Source organism: Lithobates pipiens, unplaced genomic scaffold (assembly GCF_037356315.1).
Source record: "Lithobates pipiens isolate NorthernLeopardFrog02 unplaced genomic scaffold, aLitPip1_a1.2 Scaffold_8, whole genome shotgun sequence".
Classification (NCBI taxonomy): Eukaryota; Metazoa; Chordata; class Amphibia; order Anura; family Ranidae; genus Lithobates; species Lithobates pipiens.
Window position 1 is genome coordinate 43,860,450 of NW_027507903.1, and position 22,640 is coordinate 43,883,089.

The 22,640-nt window shown below is 43.3% G+C and overlaps 2 protein-coding genes across 5 annotated transcripts in view; both read right to left on the minus strand.

The window, feature by feature from the left end:
- The window catches only part of CEMIP (cell migration inducing hyaluronidase 1), a 190,407-nt gene extending 171,689 nt beyond the window's left edge, over window positions 1-18,718 (minus strand). Inside the window, exon 1 of one of the 2 annotated variants that reach the window (XM_077468315.1) lies at window positions 18,531-18,718. The gene's annotated coding sequence lies outside the window, so the exon portion shown is untranslated. The remainder of the gene's footprint in view (window positions 1-18,530) is intronic. The other variant, XM_077468313.1, reaches the window with a different exon arrangement.
- LOC143960042 (cell surface hyaluronidase CEMIP2-like) overlaps window positions 1-22,640 on the minus strand; it is a 164,330-nt gene that overhangs the window by 66,606 nt on the left and 75,084 nt on the right. For all 3 annotated transcript variants that reach the window (XM_077468311.1, XM_077468310.1, XM_077468312.1), the window contains exons 4-9: window positions 17,753-17,893; window positions 13,455-14,010; window positions 8,393-8,562; window positions 7,816-8,004; window positions 6,145-6,314; window positions 1,925-2,134 (exon numbers count right to left, since the gene is read on the minus strand). In XM_077468311.1, coding sequence (XP_077324437.1) covers window positions 1,925-2,134; window positions 6,145-6,314; window positions 7,816-8,004; window positions 8,393-8,562; window positions 13,455-14,010; window positions 17,753-17,893 — 1,436 coding nt within the window. The remainder of the gene's footprint in view (window positions 1-1,924; window positions 2,135-6,144; window positions 6,315-7,815; window positions 8,005-8,392; window positions 8,563-13,454; window positions 14,011-17,752; window positions 17,894-22,640) is intronic.

Consider the following 22,640-nt stretch of genomic DNA (forward strand, 5'->3'; position numbering starts at 1 on the left):
CACACTCAAGCCTGTTTCCCGTGTTTCATTTGGTCTTTCATGGATCCGAGGTTCCCAGTGGTCTACCTGCATAAACCAGGGTGGTCATCAAGGTGTATAATTCCTTTCAATAACGATCCCAAACACACCTCCAAGTTGACCACTGCCTTGTTAAAGAAGCTGAGGGTCAAGGTGATGGACTGGCCAAGCATGTCTCCAGACCTAAACCATATTGAACATCTGTGGGGCATCCTCAAATGGAAGGTGGAGGAGCGCAAGGTCTCTTAACAATCACCAGCTCCGTGATGTCATCATAGAGGAGTGGAAGAGGAGTCCAGTGGCAACCTGTGAAGCTCTGGTGAACTCCATGCCCAAGAGGGTTAAGGCAGTGCTGGAAAATAATTGTGGCAACACAAAATATTGACACTTTGGGCCCAATTTGGACATTTTCACTTAGGGGTCTACTCACTTTTGCAATGTAGCTTATATTATCTGTTTATCTTCAGCCCACTCACTGGAAATTGAATCATAAGCATAATCACCTTTGTCAGTGGCATGCTAAACCAGGTAGGAGCAAAATTATCTTTCTTACTAGCAAGGGTAAGAATGGTTGGCCAGAATTATAAAGCTTTGATGATTAATAAGCAAACACTTGGTATATGTATATTTCCATAGCGTATTCATCTGCTTGCCTAAAGTTTCACTTTAAAACCCAGTTTCCTCCAATTAGACAAAATCTACCCTTGCAATAGTCCCCCCACACTGCAAGGGTTAAAAGTCCATTTTATCTAGGGAATACAGGAACAGGCAACCTTATCCCCATATTCAGCTGGCTGTGGCGCTGTTCTCGTCTCCCTGAAGCTCCAGGCTGTGGGCAGTCTCTTGGTGTCATCATATAGGTAAAGCCTATAATAAGGCTTACCTATAGGTACTGTAAATATCTCCTAAATGTGCACCGTTTAGGAGATATTTAATACATATACAGCTGATGACGTAACCAGTGCATGAGCTCTGAAGGAACAGCCACCCGGGCTTTCCCTTCAGAATCCTGTGCTATAAATGATGACTTGACCGTGCATGCGTGAGAGCAATGCCCTTGCAGCCACAGCCAAAGTCCGCAGCCCCGGAAGGAGGACATGTGAAGACAGAATCGGCCTCCATTGATGATTTTGCATTATTGGAACGTTTAGTTTTCAGGCAATTTTCACATAATGTGCTAGTTTGTGATGCATACTAGAACATAGCACATTATTGCTTAACCTTGCAGGTCTGAAAAAAAAAAAGGCATCCAGCAGTTTACCCCCGCTTTAAAGGAGACATACAGCCAAAGCTCATTTGGCTGTACTTTTCTTGTGGATCACAGGAGTGCAGTTCAATCTGCACTACTGTGACCTGTTTTCAGCAGACAGCGGGCTGAAGTTCGCTGTCTGCTGATGCCACAGAGCCGGTCCAGGCTCAGGCAAGATCACGGCAATGGAGTCGGGATCTGCCCAAATGCCTGGATCGGCATCAAGCTCAGACTCTCAGTGAACCACTAAGAGCCTGAGCCAGAGCAGAGAGCTCTAACAGTCATCAGGTCTCTGCACAGGAAGCTGTGAGAACCAAGAGATCGGCAATGTTTGATCGCTCGGTTCTCTTGTCTTAGAGGCGCCAGGGGACCAATGCAGCATCGGACCGATTATAAAATAAAAACATACCCATACTTCTCTTTTAGTCCTTGCAGTGCATGGGAAGGGGGCGCTGCAGGGGTAGATTATTTTTTCTTTATGACCAGAGTTGGGCTTTAAGTGGAGCTAAAAAGGACTTTTTTTTAAATATGATTTTGTAAAATTTTTGATATTAGAAGTATCAGGCCCAGAATGTTGTGAAAGACAGACTATGAGGTTTTATGGACAGGAATGGCTGATAGGAGCTAAGGATGTATAAGAATTTGGAGGTCTCATACCAGCAGACCATGAGTTCCATGAATAGCGACACATCTGGAAAAGCAATGATGGATGGCTAGGTTGTCAATGTATGTTGAGGGACTGTAGCCACCTTCTTCATCCACTGCTCCAGTCATATGGAAGTGTACGGGATAACTGCCCAAAAGTTGCTGTCCCATCTTCGTGAGCTCGACCCCCGACAGGTGCACCGAACCAAAGTGCTTCTGGATCTGTTTATAAAGGCAATGCAATCATTTAGCCACAGCTTGGTCACATGGGCGACCAGGGGGGTGGTAAAAGCAGCTGGCTGAACTGCAGCTTTACACCCCCCCCCCCCCCCAACTACCCACCTAAAGAACGACATGTATCCACTTAGCGCTGTACACAAACTACAGTAAAAATTAAGCAACATCTCTCATTCAGTGATACCATTTAAATGTATAAGGCTATGCTATCAACCCTCCCAAACCAGTTGCACCAAAGTGGTCCAGCCTTGATTAAACAGGCAGTGAGTACATGACATATGGCCACCTCGCCATCTGTCAAACGCTCTCTGAAAAGCAATTTACTGAGAATCACTTTTTTAGAGGGGCAGCAAGGCCATACCTGAGAAAAAAAGAGCATTTGTCATGTTGATCGCTTGCTTGTTCTTTATAAAACAACAAGAGTGACAACATGCAACTTATGTTTCAAAACATGAGTTTCATCCCATAAAGAACAGCTCTGTGTAGAAGAATGATACACTTTTTTTCTCTTCCTTGAAGGACACATAGATAGATCTTGGAAAGGTTGTCTCCTCAGGCTACAAAATAGAGTTCCAGTCCTTCCTTTCAGGTCGTTTCTTACCCTTCAACTTGTGTCTGTCCCCTCAGACTCTGAACCAGTGCCAGATTTAGACCTTGGGGGGGGGCACAGGGGCACTTCAAGTTCGGGGGCTCCTCAACGTATAATTAAAATTATATAACAAATAAAAAAATAAACTGAAAACAATGGTAAACTGAATTTGTTCTTAAAAATAAACTATATATATATATATATATATATATATATATATATATATTAGGTTCCAAAAAACACATTTCTCTTATTTATTTACTACATTTTTTAGACTGTGAACATACACATTCCACAAGTAATTGGAACTGGCAAGTCATGCACAGTGTTGCCAACCTACCAGATTGAAATCTACTGACACGACATCCAAAATTTACTGGCACAGCCAAGTTTTTACTGGCATTTCCAAAAGTTACAAAAATAAACATTTTAAGTGCAAATTTCAGTATTTAGTCTACAAACAAGTACAATATGCAATCAGCAATGTGATTTAAGGTAGATTTTAGGGCACAAAAACATATTTCTTATTTTATTTTCGATATAGTAAAAGAAATTAGAACGGGCACTCTTGCTCCCATCTTGCAGACCTGCACACGAGGGTCCGGCTGCTCCGCTCAGGTTCCCTTGCGCCATGACGTCACACAACATGCTCAGCCACTGTCTCTGCCAGACCTGCCTCTGCCGAACACACTGTATCAGGCACTCGGATGGTCTTGGCTGGGTGTTACAGCTGTATTTTTTACTGGCAGCCTTTTCCTGTCACGGGCATTTACTGGCAGGAGAAAAGTGCTAGTTTTTTACTGGCTGCCAGTAAAAATACTGATGTTTGGCAACACTGGTCATACATCACATGTATAGTTACATAGTTACATAGTTAGTAAGGTTGAATAAAGACACCAGTCCATCCAGTTCAACCTGAGTGAGTGTCTACAATTGCCCCTATCCCTGTACATTGCACACTCACATCAATCCCTACCCTCAAGGAGCCCACAATCCAAGGTCCCCAAGGTACCATACCCCCTGGTATGCATTACACTACAATATTTACAGTCTTTCTTTCTGCACTCAGCATCTGCAAAATCTTCAACTAACTCATCAAACTGTATCATCTTGAGCAGGGCTGTTGATAGGGCAGTACAGCCAGCCCCCCTGTACTGGGCCCAGGCCTCATCATGTCAAAAGGGGGTCCCAGGCACCTGCCAAGCAGGAGGTCCAGCAGTACTGCCTTATAGCTTATATGTGTGACTCTTGTACAGTGCTGCTGGCTTCTACTTTTCTTTTCTTCCTCTGGCTGCACTGCTGGAGGATCAGTTCTAGTATCTGCGCCCCCTGCTGTCTAGGACCCCTGTGTGTCTCTCCCCCCCCCCCCCCGCAGTACTGCTGTCTCCCCTCCTCTCCTCTCCTGCCAAAAGCTGCTGAGGGCACACAGGTGGTTAAATTCAAGGTGGTGAGCGTGGGAGGACACACCACCCAGAATGAACACTGTGAGCGATCAGGTACAGATATTGCCTTTGTGCCACTATTCACTTAAATTAGTATGGTTCAACATGGGTATCATTTCTACCATGACTGCAAAGTATAGCATCACGGGCCTTGCATTTTAGCAAAAATATAATTTGATATTTTCGGAGGAGGGGGGCCCAGTCAGGTAGGCTGTAAGGGGTCCCCTGATTTCTATCAGCAGCCCTGATCTTGAGGACACTGCTCTGGACATCCGGTAAGGCACAAAGCACTTGAATTTCAGCCGGTTCAGCAGGGACCATTCAAGATTCAAACCATCTATTAGCAAGCTGATTGTACACAAGTCAGTTGACTTGGGTACAACCAGCATGTCGGATTTCTAGCGTGCGATTATTGCCAGGGACTATAGCCACTAGCAATAATCACTGTGTTCTCCTGGCAAGGGCGGCTCCCTGTGCCCCACCACCGGGAGAAAACTGTAGCTCCGTGGGAGTGATTCTCGCATTAACACTGACTGTGTTGATGGAGAATCAAGTGATTTTCTTTCCTTCAACTAGAAAATCACATACTCTATGGCCAGCTTAAACTCATACCTAGGGGACAAATAGGTCTGCATGCAGTAACACCACCCAGGGGATATTTCCCCAAAAAGCACAAGTGACCACACTAGAGATTGATGATCAATTTCCAGGGGTGCACATCCATGTGGGGCACATTCTGAGGACAAGTGAAGTGGAGCACTGTTGTCTTCGGTTTACAAGAGCACAAGCACTGAATATAGCACGATGTTATTTTTATAAATTTATTTTAAGGTGTTGAAGATATGGACTTTTGCTAATACTGTATTATTTAAACACTAAGCGTGGTGTATTTTCATTTATATTTATAGTGTATTGCAAGCAAGCTTACAGTAGCATTGCAGCTGGTGATATAAATATTTTTTTGCGCCCAATATTCTATTCACCTCGTTTGGCGCTAAGTTATTTTATTTATATGGCCGGCTCAAGGCCTAGTACAAGGCCTAGAATGTCGTTCCAGCATTGGCCAGTTCAAAAGAAGAGGCAACATTTGGCCTCTGTGTACAGCAGGCGGTCAGACAGAAGCCGGCCGCTCGGTTGGCTTCTGTCAAAGGCTCATGACCAAAAACTCAACTCCAATTAGCACTTTCAGCTGACATTGACCAGAGTGTTCTGGCGAGGGGGCTGCCCCCCTGTCAGAACACAACAGCTCAGCAGGGGAGTTTACTGTGCTAACATTGGATTGTTAGTACAGCGACTCTGACCTGAGCTGTCAGGTTTTCTTTTTGTTCAAGCCAGCAAAAAAAATAGTAGTGTGTATGTGTGTGTACCAGGCTTTACTCTTTCATGGGTCATCATGGTTCTCAGATAATTCTTTATCAGTGCCAATTTGCTGAACAACCTTTCTTCCGAACAACTAGTCACCATTATGCTCAAATATATTCTAAGAACTACATGAACGCCTGGAAAGTAAACTGCAAGCTCTTCATCATGTAATGAAACTGCCTGTTGAAATGCAGTGAGACATGACCAGAGCTTGGCAAAGGCTGCAAACTGGACAATTCCCTCAATGAACAAATGAAGTGTTGAGGGAAAATAAGTTGCATCCTCAATAAAGGAAGTCTGCGGCCCCCTCTGGCAGGTGGGTCTGGGACAATTGCCACCTTTGCCCAATATAAATCCGGCATTGGTCTGACCGACCTTCATTTAGTGGTTCAGGTGCTCTCTAGATCACGTTGGAGGGAAAGAAGGAAAGGACTGGAAGTCTGTTTTGCAGTCAGAGAAGACAACCTCTCCAAGATCCGGCTGTGTCCTTCAATTAACTCAAAAGGATTTTACGGTAAGTACAAAAATACCATTTTTGAATTACAAACTTTAGGAAGCGCAAACAGCAATCAATTAGATCCCAAAAATAAAATGTACATTACCTTAATCTGACCACCAAATGTATCATAAGTGAAAAACTGGCAGTGGTTGGGCTCGTAGCAGGAGTCTTCCATTTCCCCTCTGATGAGGATATTCCTGGACAGAAGTCCGACCTCAGCTCTCATATCAATCCCATCAATCACCCCGCCAACGTGCATATACTGGGGGCTTCCTTGGAGAAAAATGTCAGGTCAGTGTTATTCAAGGAAAAAAATTGTCCTTTTTCCTGATTTCTTTACATGATATCAACATGTTGAGTTAACATTCGCCTGATAGCACAGTAATTTTTGTTTTCCATACTTTTGCCAAAAAGTCTATTTGACCAATTTTAAACAGAATAGAAACATTGTGCGAAAGCTCTGGTCCTAGAGAGGAAATTGGTCTAAATATGATTGATTTACTATGCAATAAAACTACCGTAAAATGATGGCTGAGTACCGGCAACTCCTAGAAGCAAAACTCATGAATGCTGGGGGACAAGAATGGGTGGGAGCAGCAAAAAACCCATGAGGGATTGGTAGAAGCAAAAGCGGACAGAGCAAACAATGCAAAGAAGGGAAAAGCAGCACCTTGGCAGTATTCATCCACACAGCTTCGAGAGGAAGCATTCCTGCCCATCCTCATATCTGTTTCATTGCAGGTTGGTTTCATCATGATGTAGACGTTTGTCAACAGGATGAGGGCACCTCACAAGGTGGATTCATTACCCTCTCATGGCTGCAAGTGTGAATGACTGTGCAACAAAGTTCCATTAGGGTAATTTCACATGGGTCGCAAAAGGGCAGTTGATCCACGTTTTTATTGCCCCCTGACTCCCCACCTAAATCCTGATCTTGCAGTCGGACAGTGAAGTACACTTAACATAGATGAGTTTCTTTGCTTTGTGGACCCTGCAAATTTAACACAGCTTGCGGAGGTTTACAGGTGATACTGCCTCTCAAACTCACTCACTGGGATCATTGGGACCACACCAAAACCCAACCAGCTTGGCACATGATCTTATCTCATGAATGCCAGACAGCTGCTGCTCTACCACCCTCTGAAATGTGACTGCAGTCAGTGTGAAACAGCCCTAACTGAACCAGTGAATGGAAAGGTGGAGACAGTGAACAGCTGGCATGGTGGACACTTTAAAAAGAGGTCACATCTCTATCTTCCCAGCTCAGGACAAGCAAGTTGAGCTGCAGGATGGGGCCCATATGGGCAACATATATGTTTTTGGGGCTCTGGAGGCATCTGCGGTAGGACTAAATAGCGTTTTTACATATGAAATTGTTCAAAAAAGCCCGAAAAATTTCCACCATAAACTCATGGTTCTGTCTTTAAAGAGGTACCAGTTGGGGAAAGAAGAGGAGTGGTTCATCCAAGCCTTTTTGAAGAAGTCTTTGGTTAGTCTTGCCCAGTCTACAATGGGCAGTAACAAGAGCACACCCAGGCTGTGCCAAGGTCAGTGCGAATGCACATAATGCTAGTGGGTGTAAAGCTGTATTATAATTATTATTATTCAGAATTTATACAGCATAGTGGCAACAGTTTGCACAGTGCTTTACAAGCTAACCACATATTAACGCACACATGTATTTATCCAGATTACAGATGAAAGTTTATAGTAACAGAAACTGTTAAATAGTGTCCAAGTTTATTGAACCAGACATGAAAGAGTTCTTTCTTACCATCAATTTTGACCTGGTTGTTTTTACATTCAGGGCAATGAAGCAGATTGAATTCTTCAGCTTGGTACATTGAGTAATCAGTACTTGCAACGACTATTCTGTTACCAGGCAACCAGGTGGTAACGTCATCTGCTAATGTAAGAATGATGCCCCTGGACACTGCAACTCTGAATCCATTCCTCGGAACGCCTAATGGGTCGGAGCAGAAGTGTTAATACCCAGCCAGAGAAGTAGATGATGAGATACATCCTCAGAATTGTGCTATAGAAATAAGTCAACGGGAAAATCTCTGACTTTTCTGGTCTAAAAAACTTATATCAGTAGTTGGAAATTACAAAACATGTTTTTTTTTTTGTTGTTGTTTGAATCATTTATGTAAACTAGCCAGCAGCTAAGATACCATGTAGAGCCACAAACTGCCTTCCTACGAGATTTACATTAGTAAATACTGAAGCCTTTTAGGTAAGTTCATTTATCACAAAGTAGAATTCTATGGACTTCTTATATTACCAAACGAATCAAATACTATGTATTATGTACTTATTACCTCTATAGTGTTTATCGTTTCATACATTACCTTTATTCCAGCCACTGTAGGCAGTAACAGTGAAATGAAGTCCTCCATATGTCTGAAATTCTCTTGTTGCGATTGCCAGACCAGTTGTTCCATTGTTCTCGTACTGTTTTTTGTCCTCAGATACCTTTAGTGGGCCTTCTCCAAGCACACCAACCAAAGCCCAAGGTTGCCTGATGGTCATAACATGGAAAATGTAGAGTATTAATGATTTTCTAGGACAAAGCAATCACATATAGCTTTAGGACTCATTCACATCATAATGCATTGTGGGCATCATGGGTATCTTTGCCTAACCCAGCCTACCACACAAACAAGGCAATTTGTCTTATGTGTTCAGCTCACATAACTACATTGCAGTGATGTGTGGTGAAAAATGTAGGACATGCACTACTTTTTTTTCACTGCAATGTGTTGCCTGCATAGTACCAGAGCCAATGCCACTCGGCAAAACCAACATCATGAAAATAATTATCTTTTTAGCTGTCTTTAAGGGCGACATTCTCACCAAAACTGTAAAGTGTACATTCTTCCTATTGACTACTATTAACTATAGAAACTGTTGCATGAGCACAGGCCACTGGCCTAATCCATTGTGGCCTTGGAGTTCCTCACCCCATGGCCAAACACTTCTGCCCAGCAGTACCAGTGCCAGCTGTTTAAATCCCAACCATGGCACTCCCTACCTGGGGTTTGCATGTTCTCCCTCTTTCCTTCCACTCTCCAAAGACATGCTAGTAGGCTAATTGGCTCCTGTCTAAATTGGCCCTAGTATGTGTACATATATATGAATGTGAGTTAAGGACATTAGATTGTAATCCCCTTGAGGGCAGGGACTGATGTCAATTTGCAATAGGTGCTATATAAGTACCCGTCATAAATAAATAACAAAAGAGTGAGGATGCTAATGACATGCCCATATTTGATCAATGACATTGACCAAAAACATTAGCTCATTCCTTCTCATCATTAAGGGTGAGCTAAAAGGAAACTGTCAATCCATTGTGGCCATGGAATTCCTCATTCCGTGGCCAAACATAAAAGGAATGCTGGTCACATGGTCATATTTGATCAATGACATAAACTATGAATCTCATCTCATCCCTACTGATCACTAAGAATGAACTAAGAGAAACTGGCACATGATGACAACCCATGGCTGCACATGACAAAGGTGGTGGGATGCTGGTGACATGGTCATATTTGATCAATGACCGCATTGACCACAAACCTTAGCCCGTCCCTACTGATCAATAAAGGGGGAGATTACTAAAACTGCGCTGAGAATCTAGTGCAGCTGTGAGCTTTGCATGGTAACCAATCAGCTTCTAGGTTTTATTGTCAAAGCTTAACTGAACAAGCTGAATTTAGAAGCTGATTGGCTGGCATGCACAGATGCACCAAATTTTGTACTTTCCAGTAAATTGGTTATTATACACAGGTTAACCAGATTCTGTGTGCACCAGTTTTAGTGAATCCCCCCCCAAGCATGAGCTCAGGGACATTGCCGCATGATAGAAAGCCACCAGCCCACTCTGCCATACCAGATGAATTGGATTTAGTTAAGGTTTCCTGAGACCTGACAACTATTTCAGGCGTTCCTCTGGGGTAAAAAGAGTTAAAATGCTGCTTTAGACTTAGAAAAAAAAATATTTCTAAATTTGATTAGTCCTGTGCCCATCAATGCAATGGGGTTGATTTACTAAAAGTGTAGAGTGCAAAATGTGGTGCAGCTGTTCATGTTAGCCAATCAGCTTCTGGATTCAGCTTGTTAAATTAAGCTTTGACGGAAAAAAAAAAAAAAAAACTTGGAAGCTGATTGGTTTGTATGCACAGCTGCACATGATTTTGCACTCTTCAGTTTTAGTAAATCGTCATCAATTTCAGATCTGTAAAGTAAAACTGAAGCCCCACAGTAATATATATAGGAGGTATGAAGTGTATAAATATGCACTGTATAAACACAGAGGGTGTTCTTTAACCTTTCGGTGCCAGCCCTCATTTGTCAAAGCAAGACTGGCCCCGGGGCGATCCCTGCCTTGCCAGCCCTGCCCTGATAATATAACTGTCATATCATTCTATTTTATGGCACATTCCACCCCTATGGCAATCAATAGACATTTCTTTCTTATACCCACATCACTTTCTATAGCTTACAGATGGATAATTGCACAAGAAAAGCCTCATAGGATTAACCTGTCAGAGCCTCAAATTATTCTGCGCATAGCAGAACACAATATAATGGAATTCCCTGCGTGTTTCAGATCCACTCAACCCTGTAATTCATCAAGCACTAAGTAAATACTTATAGCAATATACATTAGAGCGCAATTGTGTGATAAGGGAAAAGGGGGTCGCCTGTGATAGCAGACTGAATAAGCCCTCCGCAGGTATTATTGGAGTCTAGTCTATGCTCATGGTCCCTTGTTGCATTCCTAGCATTCTTCTCATATTTCTGCTCAGGGATGACGTCCATGTACCTGGGTGTTCAGCTCTTCTATCTAGTCCTGATATCTTATCAGCAGCCCGGGAGCTGTCCATGGTAGACCTGCCTCGGCTCCCACACATCCTGCCTGAGCTCTGCTAGACTCTCAATGGCTCGGCAGACCACTGAGCACACTAAGTATTGAGCTTTAAAACTTCACTTTTCATCATTAGCCTCAATAACCATGAGTCTAGACAAGTCCATATGTAATGAGCCAAATATACAAGGCCTGTCCAAACTAGCTATGCAAACTAATGAGCAGACCAGTCAACGATCTAGGAGTGTACCTCTCAACATATTTGTCACAGCAAAATAATGTGGTCTATATAAGGGTGTTTTTACATTAGTTGGTAAAACATTAGTGCAGTGGAGAGAAAGCATAAAAGATCAACAAAACAAAAAAAAAAACAATAAAGCCTAAGGCAGGTCATAGATTATGCGATCTTCTTTCCTACCACGGGTGGCAGGAAAGAAAATCGTTTGATTCCCCCATCAACACGGTTAGTGTTGATGGGGGAATCCCTCCTGTGGAGCCATTGTGTTCTCCTGGTGGGCAATAATCGCATTTAAAAATATGACATGCTGGACGTGCCCAAGTCGATCGATGGATCGACTTGTGTACAATCTGTCTGCCCATAGATGGTTCGCATCTCGGGCTGGTTCAGCAGGGGCGAATCATCTATTGCCGAATTGATTTCAGTTTAAAAAAAAAAGATTTAAATCAGCAAAAGGAATGGTACTTACATTTAAAGCGGAAGTAAAGCCTAATGCTATTCTTAATAATGTCCCCTTGCCCCTCTACCTATCTATCCTACCTACCCTTTATAAAAAAAAAGATCTGTGTAGTTCTCTATTTTTAATCCACTCCAGTCACATGATCCTACAGTTCCGGCTCCTCTGTGTAAGGGAGTCCTCGACAACGCCTGTGAGTTCCCACCGGGAGCAGTGACATCACCCATAGGCTCCCATGGCCAAGATGTTGTCAGTGCTCCATCCTCTCCCCTGGAGCCGCCGCTCACTGACACAAGGGTAGCCAGAGCTGCAGGATCACCTGACCGGAGCACAGCAGATGAAAAATAGGTAAGTACCCAGACATCGATGACTAAGCCCCTGTAGGTGGGGCGAAACGTGTCAGAGGGTGTGGCATGTGGAGTGTTGTAAGGCTGAGGCCATCTCACACATTAGTATCATAGACTGGACTGGGAGAGTGGCAATTTCTTCTGAGCATGCTACACACTACTGGATGGTGATATTTCATTGCTACCACCCCATTCCTGAGCACCAGCGGGATAATATATACCTTCCTTTTTTGCTTAGGGTGCCACTACAAGTATAACCAGGTCACCTGGGACCCAAAGGCTCCCATGGCCCAGCTGTTGTCGGCGCTCCCACCTCTCCCCTGCAGCAGCCGCTCACTGACACAATGGAGCCGGAGCTGCAGGATCAGGTGACGGATTAAAAATAGGTAAGTACACAGATCTCCTGTGAAGCTGTGCCTTGGAGCTCTGGGAAGGAGAACTGAATAACTGCACAGCTCTGCATGTAAAGCTCTGAACTTCAGTACTTCAGACTCAGTATTGAAGGTACTCCTTACTCTGGAGGTGGGTGATCCTTAGATGGAGAGAGGTTTTCCTACAGATTAGGGCAGCCTATCTCAACATTTTCAACATAGAGGAACCCTTTAGCTAACTTTCTGGTCTCAGGGAACCCTTGCCAAAAAATACTGTCTACAGCTCATGATACTTTAGTGTGATGGTCAGTGGGAAGAATGTTCCTTACACTTGTGGTCATTTGGAAGAATTACCTCCTTACATATAGCTAAAAAGATCCATGGAATGGTGTCAGTCTCTTATCTCAGAGGCAAAAATTGCTCATTGCTCAAGGAACCCCTAGCAACCTCTGGAAGTATCCAGGTTGAGAAACCCTGGGTTAAGGGGAGTGGGAGGTGGTGATGAGGTGTGCATTAATATCACAAGAGTTTACAGGATTTTTTTGCTAAACCTAACAAGTGTGTACTGTATATCCCATTGCAGTTATTCTAAACCATGGTCCCCCCAGAGGTTGCTAGAGGCTTCTTGAGCTGTGGTTAATTAATCCTCCCATTTGAGTTCCAGGTCCATCACCATTAGGCAGAGCCTGCAGCATGACACCAGTGACCTTTTTTAGCTGATGGTAAGGGAGACATTCTTCCCACTGACCACTAATAAAAGGGGCATTTTCCTAAGGACCCAAATAGATCATTCTTATCATGGGTTACAGGAGATATGAAAATTATTCCAAGGGTTCCTCTCAGTTATAAATGTTGAGAGAGGCTGGTCGGTCGGAGATAATATAGATGAATAAGACAGATAGATAGACAGATAGATAGATAGATAGATAGATAGATAGATAGATAGATAGATACCAGTTGATATCGGGGCATGTGAGGACATGCAGTCGTACAACAGTTGGGGAGTGACCGGTTTCCTATATACAATGGATACAATAGGTATGCTTACACTAGTAAAGAACAATAAATGACAAGTGAAATGTTCAATGCATTGACGTCACATACGGTAAGGTGTAGACGCTGGACGTTACCTGTAACCAATATGATAGATGTATTTACTGTTCAACGTTTCTCTCAAGTATCTTCTGACATCTGGAGTTAAGCTCTTTGCCGCTGAGTCTCCCACTGCTGCAGCCACCACCTTGCCTGGACTCTGCTTGGCCAAGAATTCCTCTAGCCTCTTGCCCTCTTCCAGAAACATGTGCGTGTCAAACCGATCAGCAGCCTGGACTTGCCCAGTCTCTGGGTCAATGATCCTGATATTGATGCCCCGGCTCCCCCAATGCTTCTCCCACTTGTAGGATCCATAGGGCAGTCCTCCAGGATATAGAGTCGCATCTAACAATGTCCAAGATAAGGGTCTTCTTCCATGTAGCTCCAGTATCCCACCTCTGTCCACTCCTATGAACTTCTTTCCAAACTCTTCTACATCGTCCCCATCAGTAGATTTTCCAAAGAGAGAAATGGTGGCATCGGAGGTATAGGGACATTGTGGGGATCCAATATGAAGTGAGCCACCATTTCTAATGAGGATATATTGAGTCCTTAATGTAATTGGTACCTGGTCGTCTGCAAAGACTAAAGTGCCTGAAAGAGAAAGATACGCTTTTATGAACATTACATAGCTATACATAGCATTATTTTAATTTTCAAGAACCTTATTAAGTATAAAGGTCACCATACAAATTATAATCTGAATGTACAATAAACTTTTCATTACCAAAATTATGAAATATGAGTGAACGCCTGAAGGTTAGGCAGGCCCTTGCATTACATACCCTGTTTCCCCGAAAATAAGACCTAGCGTGATTGTCGGTGATGGCTGCAATATAAGCCCTACCCCCCAAATAAGCTCTAGTTAAAGTGCTTGTAGGTCTTATTTTCAGGGTAGGGCTTATTTTAGGGGAAACAGGGTAGGGATAATTTGGGGGATATAGCTTATATTGCAGCCATCACCGACAGTCACACTGGGTCTTATTTTCGGGGAAACAGGGTAGTTGTCGATCAATCTAAATGAAATTGTACCATCAGATTATAATGTGTATGGTGATCTTTAAACACAAGCAATTACATATTGCAAAAATCCCAGCACAGAAAAATATTTGACATTTATGTAACTTTGTCATGCAGCTTGTTCTGCCCTGATGATTCAGAAAACTTTGAGGCACTTATCTAATATATCTATATAGATAAGGACTTCTGACTTTCTCTAACTTTCCCGATCATTTCAGTGGCTCAAAGGGGTTGATTTACTAAAACTGGAGAGTGCAAAATCTGGCTTTCAGTTTTTTTTTTTTTTTTTTTTGTCAAAACTTAATTGTCAAAACTTAACAAGTTAGAAGCTGATTGGCTACCATGCACTGCTGCTCCAGATTTTGTGCTCTCCAGTTTTAGTATCAGCCCAATCAGCCCAAAGGGTTTGGGTCAGCATAATAGCCAGACAACTGGCATTTTCAGAAGATGGTCATTAAAGGCAAATATCTGCTGTACACTAAATGTAACATTTTCTTTGCCTTTTAAAGACATTTAAAAATAACATGCAACCCATGTTAGGTTTTAGTATTTACAAGCTGTCTACAAGACAGATTAAGCAATGCTAATTTGTGTTCTTGGCAGCACACGGTTCATGCTTCACCTACAGCAGATCAGCTGGCCAGCTGGTGAAAGTTTGGATTCATCTGAAATCAAGCAGTATGAAAATAGCTCCAGTTACCTGCAGTGCAAATACTACTCTCTAGTGCCAGGTCATGGAAGACCTGTGATGTGATGAGCAAAGGATGAGAAGAGCTTTATGTGCAGATCAGATAAAGTTTGATTTGGTAGATATGTGTGCCTCATGGAAAGACCGTGGTCCTAAATATCCTACCATCCCATAACAGAGGGGCCATATCCCAACACCACTCTACAGTGCCAGGACAGGGACCATCTGTTATATGATGGGCAGGCAACGTGAATAGCTTATGTACAGAACAGGTAAGTGTTTTCTTAGCAGATCTACCTTATGGAAAGACAGTGATACCACACGCATGCTTCCATCCCATAGCAGAGATGCCTCAGCACCACTCTATAGTGCCAGGACATGGGCAGTGTCTGTGATGGGCAGAAGATAAGGATAACTAATAGCTGCAGATCAAGTAAGATTATTTTTGCCAATATATTTACCTTATGGAAAGCCAGTGATCCTACCATCTCAAATGGCAGATAGATCATGCCCCGACACCGCTCTGTAGTACCAGGACATGGACCATCTGTGATGTGATGGGCAATGGATGGGAATAGGGTAGGTATAGATCAACGATTCTTTTGGCAGATTTTTTTCTTCTGGAAGCTTATGTATAGCCTGTAGCTTTTGTATAGCCCCAGTAATGTTTCTTTAGGTAGATATATTTGTCTTATGGAATCCTACCATCTCAAATGGCAGATAGATCATACCCCAACACCACTCTAGTACCAGGACATGGACTATCTGTGATGGACAATGGATGAGAATAGCTTATGTGCAGGTCAGTTAAGTTTCTTTTGGCAGATATATTTTTCTTCTGGAAATACAATGATCCTACATGTCCGACAATCCCACAGAATGGAGATCATGTCCCAACAAGCACTCCACTGTGTCCGGAGATGGACCATCCGTGATGAGCAAAGGATGTGAATAGCTTCATGCACAGATCAGGTGAAATTTTATATGAAAGAAATATCTGTCTTATGGAAAGCTAGCAATCCTACATAACCTGCCAGCTATCCTAAACACTCTAAAATCCCATATCATGCCCCAACATTACTTTATAGTGCCAGGACATGGACCATATCTGATGAGCAATGGATGAGAATAGCTTCATGTGCAGATCAGGTAAAGTTTCTTGTGGCAGATATACAGTCTGCTGGGGTTGATTCATTAAAATTGGAGCGTGCAAAATCTGGTGCAGGTGTGCATGGTAGCCAATCAGCTTCTAACTTCAACTTCTTCAATTAAGTTTTGACAAAAAAAAAATCTGGAAGCCAATTGGTTACTATGCAGAGCTGCACCAGATTTAGCATTCTAACAGTTTTAGTAAAACAATGGGGGTTATTTACTAAAGGAAAAGACACTTTGCACTGAAAGTGCACTTTAAAGTAAAGTTGCTGTAGATCCGAGGGGGACATGCAAGGGAAATAAAAAAACAGCATTTTAGCTTGCACATGATTGTATGATAAAATCAGCAGAGCTTCCACTCATTTCAGATCTACCCCTTAGGTTTAGAGCGACTGCACTTCCAAGTGCAATTTCAGTGCAAAGTGGATTTGCCTTTCGTAAATAACCCCCTATGTGTCTTATCCTGCCATCCCATAGAATGGAGATCATACCCCAACAGCACTCTATAGTGCCAGGATATGAACCGTACGGGATGGGCAAGGGATGAGAATATCTTCATGTACAGATCAGGTAAAGATTTATTTCTCTTATAAAAAGCTAGCGGTCCTACATACCCTGCCAGCTATCCTACACATCCTACCATCCCATAACTCCACTCTATACTTTAGACTGCCAGGGACATGGACCATCTCTGATAGCCAATGGGTGAGAACAGCTTCATGTGCAGATCAGGTGAAGCGGTCTTTGTGGCCAATATATGTGTCTTATCCTATTATCCTATAGCAGCCAGATCATGCCCCCACATCTGTCTATGGAGGGAATTTGGGTTTTTAATCCTATCTATATCTTTTAGGTGCTTGTTCTTTTGTTTCTCCCATTGGAGGGGGGGGGGGGGGTATGTCTTGCTCCCACAACTCCTAGGGCAGACACCTTACAGCGGTTGCCATTTGGAGACGTTATTTTAGATCAATTATCAAGCTGATTTGTAAGTATTGTTTTTTGTTAAGGACATTAATATGTATAGATATTGCACTCCTTTACTTTTAGGGAGTGCTTGAGTATACGTTTTTGAAATTGTTCTTTGGTTTGCAGATTTTACATTGGATTACATAACAATCGTGAAGAAGTGAGGCAGCATTTACGAAACGCATCAAGTTAAAGTACCTATTGTTATGCTGTAGAAATGTGGTACATGAATTACTATATAATGCAGATTATGTGCTGATACATAGCATTGGTAATAAATCAGCTTGCTATTTTACTAACTCTTCCATGTATGTATGAGATATTTATTGATTATGCAATAAAATAGTTTTTATTGAAAATGTTATGCCTCATTTACAGTCCCATGGAAAAATGTTTTGTTTGTTTCTATGTATCAAATACAAGGATATGGAGGCATGGCACCATCAGGCACCAGATCACAAGTGTCTATATCATCATGCCCCCCCACATACCCCTCCCAGGGATCATTACCTCCATCCTGAATGAGCAAAGAGTGGAAAGTGGCTGAAGACTCCAGCCTGAGGGCCACCCCACGTCCAATAACAGCGGATCTCCTTCCATCGTGCCCAGGGTGCCAGGGGATGAGATGGGGCTTCTTGTCAGGACATCTGTCTGCAATACACAGTCATCTGACACATGAACAGCACAACTGACAGGGGGGGGGGGGGGGGGTAGAGGAGAGAAGGAGGGGGTCATGCTGGGTCACATAGAGCACCAAGTCATTAGGAAGGAATGCACAGCCAGCTCTGAGATGAGAAGAAGTATAGAGGAGTATGGAGGGAGAAGCAGATTGTAGAGTCACCCACCTGTTGTCTTGACTTTCCGTGTCTGCAATGGAGGCAATTCCCCCCCAGGATGCTGAGAGCCTTAATAGACCGAACATACATGAGAGATAACCATACAATAGAGAATCACAGTCCAGAGCCACGTACAGTGTGAGGGGCCTGCACCTGCTGCACCTCAAAGCACCACCTTCTACCATCCACAATCACCAATATCATCAATATTATCAATATCACCAATATTATCAATATCATCAATACCATCAATATTATCAATACCATCAATATCTTCAATATTATCCATATAATCAACACCATCAATATCATCAATATCATCAATATTATCAATACAATCAATATCATCAATATTATCATCAATATTATCATGGATCCCATGCAGACACATAAGACTCCTCATCTCCTCCATGGACAGAGCTCGGGGTCCTCCAATACACCGGGGGTCTCACCTGAGTGTCCGCTCCTCTCCGACCTGCGGGACAAGTCGGCGTGCGATCCTCGCTGTGCTCCGGTACAATCTCCGCCGCCGGTACGGTCTCCGGTGCAATTGCCGGTACAGTCTCCGGTGTAGTTGCCGGTGCAATCTCCTGTGCTGGGATTCCTCGGGAAGTCTTATATAGGGTCGGAGCTCTCCTCCTCCTCCTCCTCCATATCTGATGATTCCACCTTTCATCTTCTCCTCCTCCCATTATTATCTCCCCCTCCCCGGTCCTTCTCCCGTACCCCCCCCCCCCCCTCCTCCTCCCGGGGCTCCCGGCCGGCTTCGCACTTCAGTCCCCGCCCCCCCGCTCTCACGTCACCGCCGCCCGCTGTCACTTGTCTCTCCGCAGGTACGGTGTGTCCGATCGGAGGAGAACTACAAGTCCCAGCAGAGACTGGAGGAGAACTACAAGTCCCAGCAGAGATCGGAGGAGAAATACAAGTTCCAGCAGAGACCGAAGGAGAACTACAAGTCCCAGCAGAGATTGGAGGAGAACTACAAGTCCCAGCAGAGATCGGAGGAGAACTACAAGTCCCAGCAGAGATCGGAGGAGAACTACAAGTCCCAGCAGAGATCGGAGGAGAACTACAAGTCCCAGCAGAGATCGGGGGAGAACTACAAGTCCCAGCAGAGATCGGAGGAGAACTACAAGCTCCAGCATAGATCGGAGGAGAACTACAAGCCCCAGCAGAGATCGGAGGAGAACTACAAGTCCCAGCAGAGATCGGAGGAGAACTACAAGTCCCAGCAGAGATCGGGGGAGAACTACAAGTCCCAGCGGAGGAGAACTACAAGTCCCAGCGGAGAGAACTACAAGTACCAGCAGAGAGCGGGGGAGAACTACAAGTCCCAGCGGAGATTGGAGGAGAACTACAAGTCCCAGCGGAGGAGAACTACAAGCCCCAGCGGAGATCGCAGGAGAACTACAAGTCCCAGCGGAGGATAACTACAAGTCCCAGCGGAGATCGCAGGAGAACTACAAGTCCCAGCGGAGGATAACTACAAGTCCCAGCGGAGACCGGAGAACTACAAGTCCCAGCGGAGAGCGGAGAACTACAAGTCCCAGCGGAGAACTACAAGCCCCAGCGGAGATCGCAGGAGAACTACAAGTCCCAGCGGAGGATAACTACAAGTCCCAGCGGAGACCGGAGGAGAACTACAAGTCCCAGCGGAGATCGGAGGAGAACTACAAGTCTCAGCGGAGGAGAACTACAAGTCCCATCGGAGATCGGAGGAGAACTACAAGTCCCAGCGGAGATCGGAGGAGTCGGTCCTGTACTGAGGATGAAGCCGGAGCGGACTGTACGATCTCCGCTACATTCACCCAAACTTTGTACCGTCAGCTCATCAGTCCATCCGGTGCTGTGCGGTGCGGTGCGGTGCGGTGCGGGCACCGGGGACATCGCTGATGGCAGATGTACGGTCAGAGATCTCCTACAACTACAGGACAAGGACTGCAGTGTATATACATGTATCATCACACCGTGTATATAGATGTGTCCTCACATTCACCGCATTTTGTGTATATACAGTAAGTTCATCATCACATTTACCTTGCAGAGTATATACATCAGATTCACCATAGGGTGTATAGAGGGTGTATGATCAGATTCACCATGGATAGTAGATATGGTTTATGATCAGAATAATAGCCCTTCAACTGCTAGATAAGCCATGGAGGTTATGATCAGATTCACCATAGGATGCATATAGGCGAATCATCAGATTCACCATAGGGTGTATTCTGTATTAGGGAATGACTGAGCTCACCATAGGGTGCATACAGGTGTATGATCAGATTTATCATAGGGAGAGCATATAAGGGTATGATCAGATTCACCATACTGTGTATAAAGATGTATGATCAGATTCACCATACTGTGTATAAAGATGTATGATCAGATTCACCATACTGTATATAAAGATGTATGATCAGATTCACCATACTGTGTATATAGGTATATGATTAGATTCACCATACTGTGTGTATATAGGTGTATCATCAGATTCACCATACTGTGTATGATCAGATTCACCATACCGTGTATGATCAGATTCACCATACTGTGTATATAGGTGTATGATCAGATTCACCATACTGTGTATATAGATGTATGATCAGATTCACCATACTATGTATATAGGTGTGTGATCAGATTCACCATACTGTGTATATAGGTGTATGATCAGATTCACCATACTGTGTATATAGTTGTATGATCAGATTCACCATACTGTGTATATAGGTGTGTGATCAGATTCACCATACTGTGTATATAGATGTATGATCAGATTCACCATACTATGTAAATAGGTGTATGATCAGATTCACCATACTGTGTATATAGGTGTGTGATCAGATTCACCATACTGTGTATATAGATGTATGATCAGATTCACCATACTATGTAAATAGGTGTATGATCAGATTCACCATACTGTGTATATAGATGTATGATCAGATTCACCATACTATGTAAATAGGTGTATGATCAGATTCACCATACTATGTATATACTGTAAGTTCATGATCACATTTACCATGCAGAGTATATAAATATATGAGCAGATTTACAGTCCTACAACTGCTAGATAAGCCATAAGGGTTATATAAGTGTATGATCAGACTCACCATACAATGTATGTAAATGTATGGTCAGATTTACCATATATTGTAAAAAGTGTATGATCAGATTCATTGCTGGACATACACTATACAATCTATGCAGTCTCTGTACAATTTCCTTTAGATGTACTAAAATGATGTGAGAGGAGGACACACCTAAACTATCCAATCAGTTTGTATCAAATCAAGCCGACCCTTCCACTATAAAGTTGATGGTAACTATAAAGGAGATTGTACATTCAGATTGTATAGTGTATGGTCAGATTCTTAGTCCTACAACTGTTGGAAAAAAACATAGAGTACATATAGGTGTAAGATCAGGTTTACCATGCGGTTCATACAAGTGTATGACCAGAATTATAGGGGGTCATATAAGGGTATGACTAGAATTATCATATTGGGGGGGGGGGGGGCAATGGTATCAGTCCCACGACATCAGGGGCTCTCAACTCCTGTCCTCGGGGCCCACTAACAGACCAGGTTTTATGTATTACATTGGGGGAGATGAAGACTAGAATACTCCAATCACTGAGCAGCAAATGATATCACCTGTCATGTATTTCCGTTATCTTGCAAACCTGGCCTGTTAGTGGGTCCTGAGGACAGGAGTTGTAGAACCTATGCACTACACTGTTTATATAGGTGTATGGTCAGATTCACCAAAGGGTGCATATAGGTGAATCATCAGAGTCACCATATGGTGTATAATAAGTGAATGATTGAACTCACCATAGTGTGCAGCTCTATGATCAGATTTATCATAAAGGGAGACATATAGGTGGGTCAGATTCACCATAGGGTGTATATAGGTGTATGATAAGATTCACCTTAGGGTGTATATAAATGTATGATCAAACTCATATAGGGTGTATATAGGTGTCTGATCAGATTCACCATAGGGTGTATATTGTGTATGATCAGATTCACCATAGGGTGTATATTGTGTATGATCAGATTCACCATAGGGTGTATATAGTGTATGAAAACATTCACCATAGTGTATGAACACATTTACCATAGGGTGTATATAGTGTATGAAAACATTCACCATAGTGTATGAACACATTTACCATAGGGTGTATATAGTGTATGAACACATTCACCATAGGGTGTATATACATGTATAACCGCAGGTACAGCCATGGGGCACTGGGGTATTTGTGGTGTAATTGGATGTCTCCCAATAGGATCACACTTTCCATTATAGCTCAGGAAGTATTTCTAACCAATGGAGAGCTGCCCAGACCATTCCGATCATACATACACGCATGTCAGATGTATGTTCTTAGATTGTACGTCACCGGTTCTGCATCCCTAAATAGTTTCACCGTCATTGCCCCCCTCCCCCTCCTTGTTTACTATTAGATTCATGTGTGATGTTGAGAAATCATTACAAAGTCTACAAGCAGGATGCCCCGATCCCACACATAGGATTCCATTCAATAAACAATG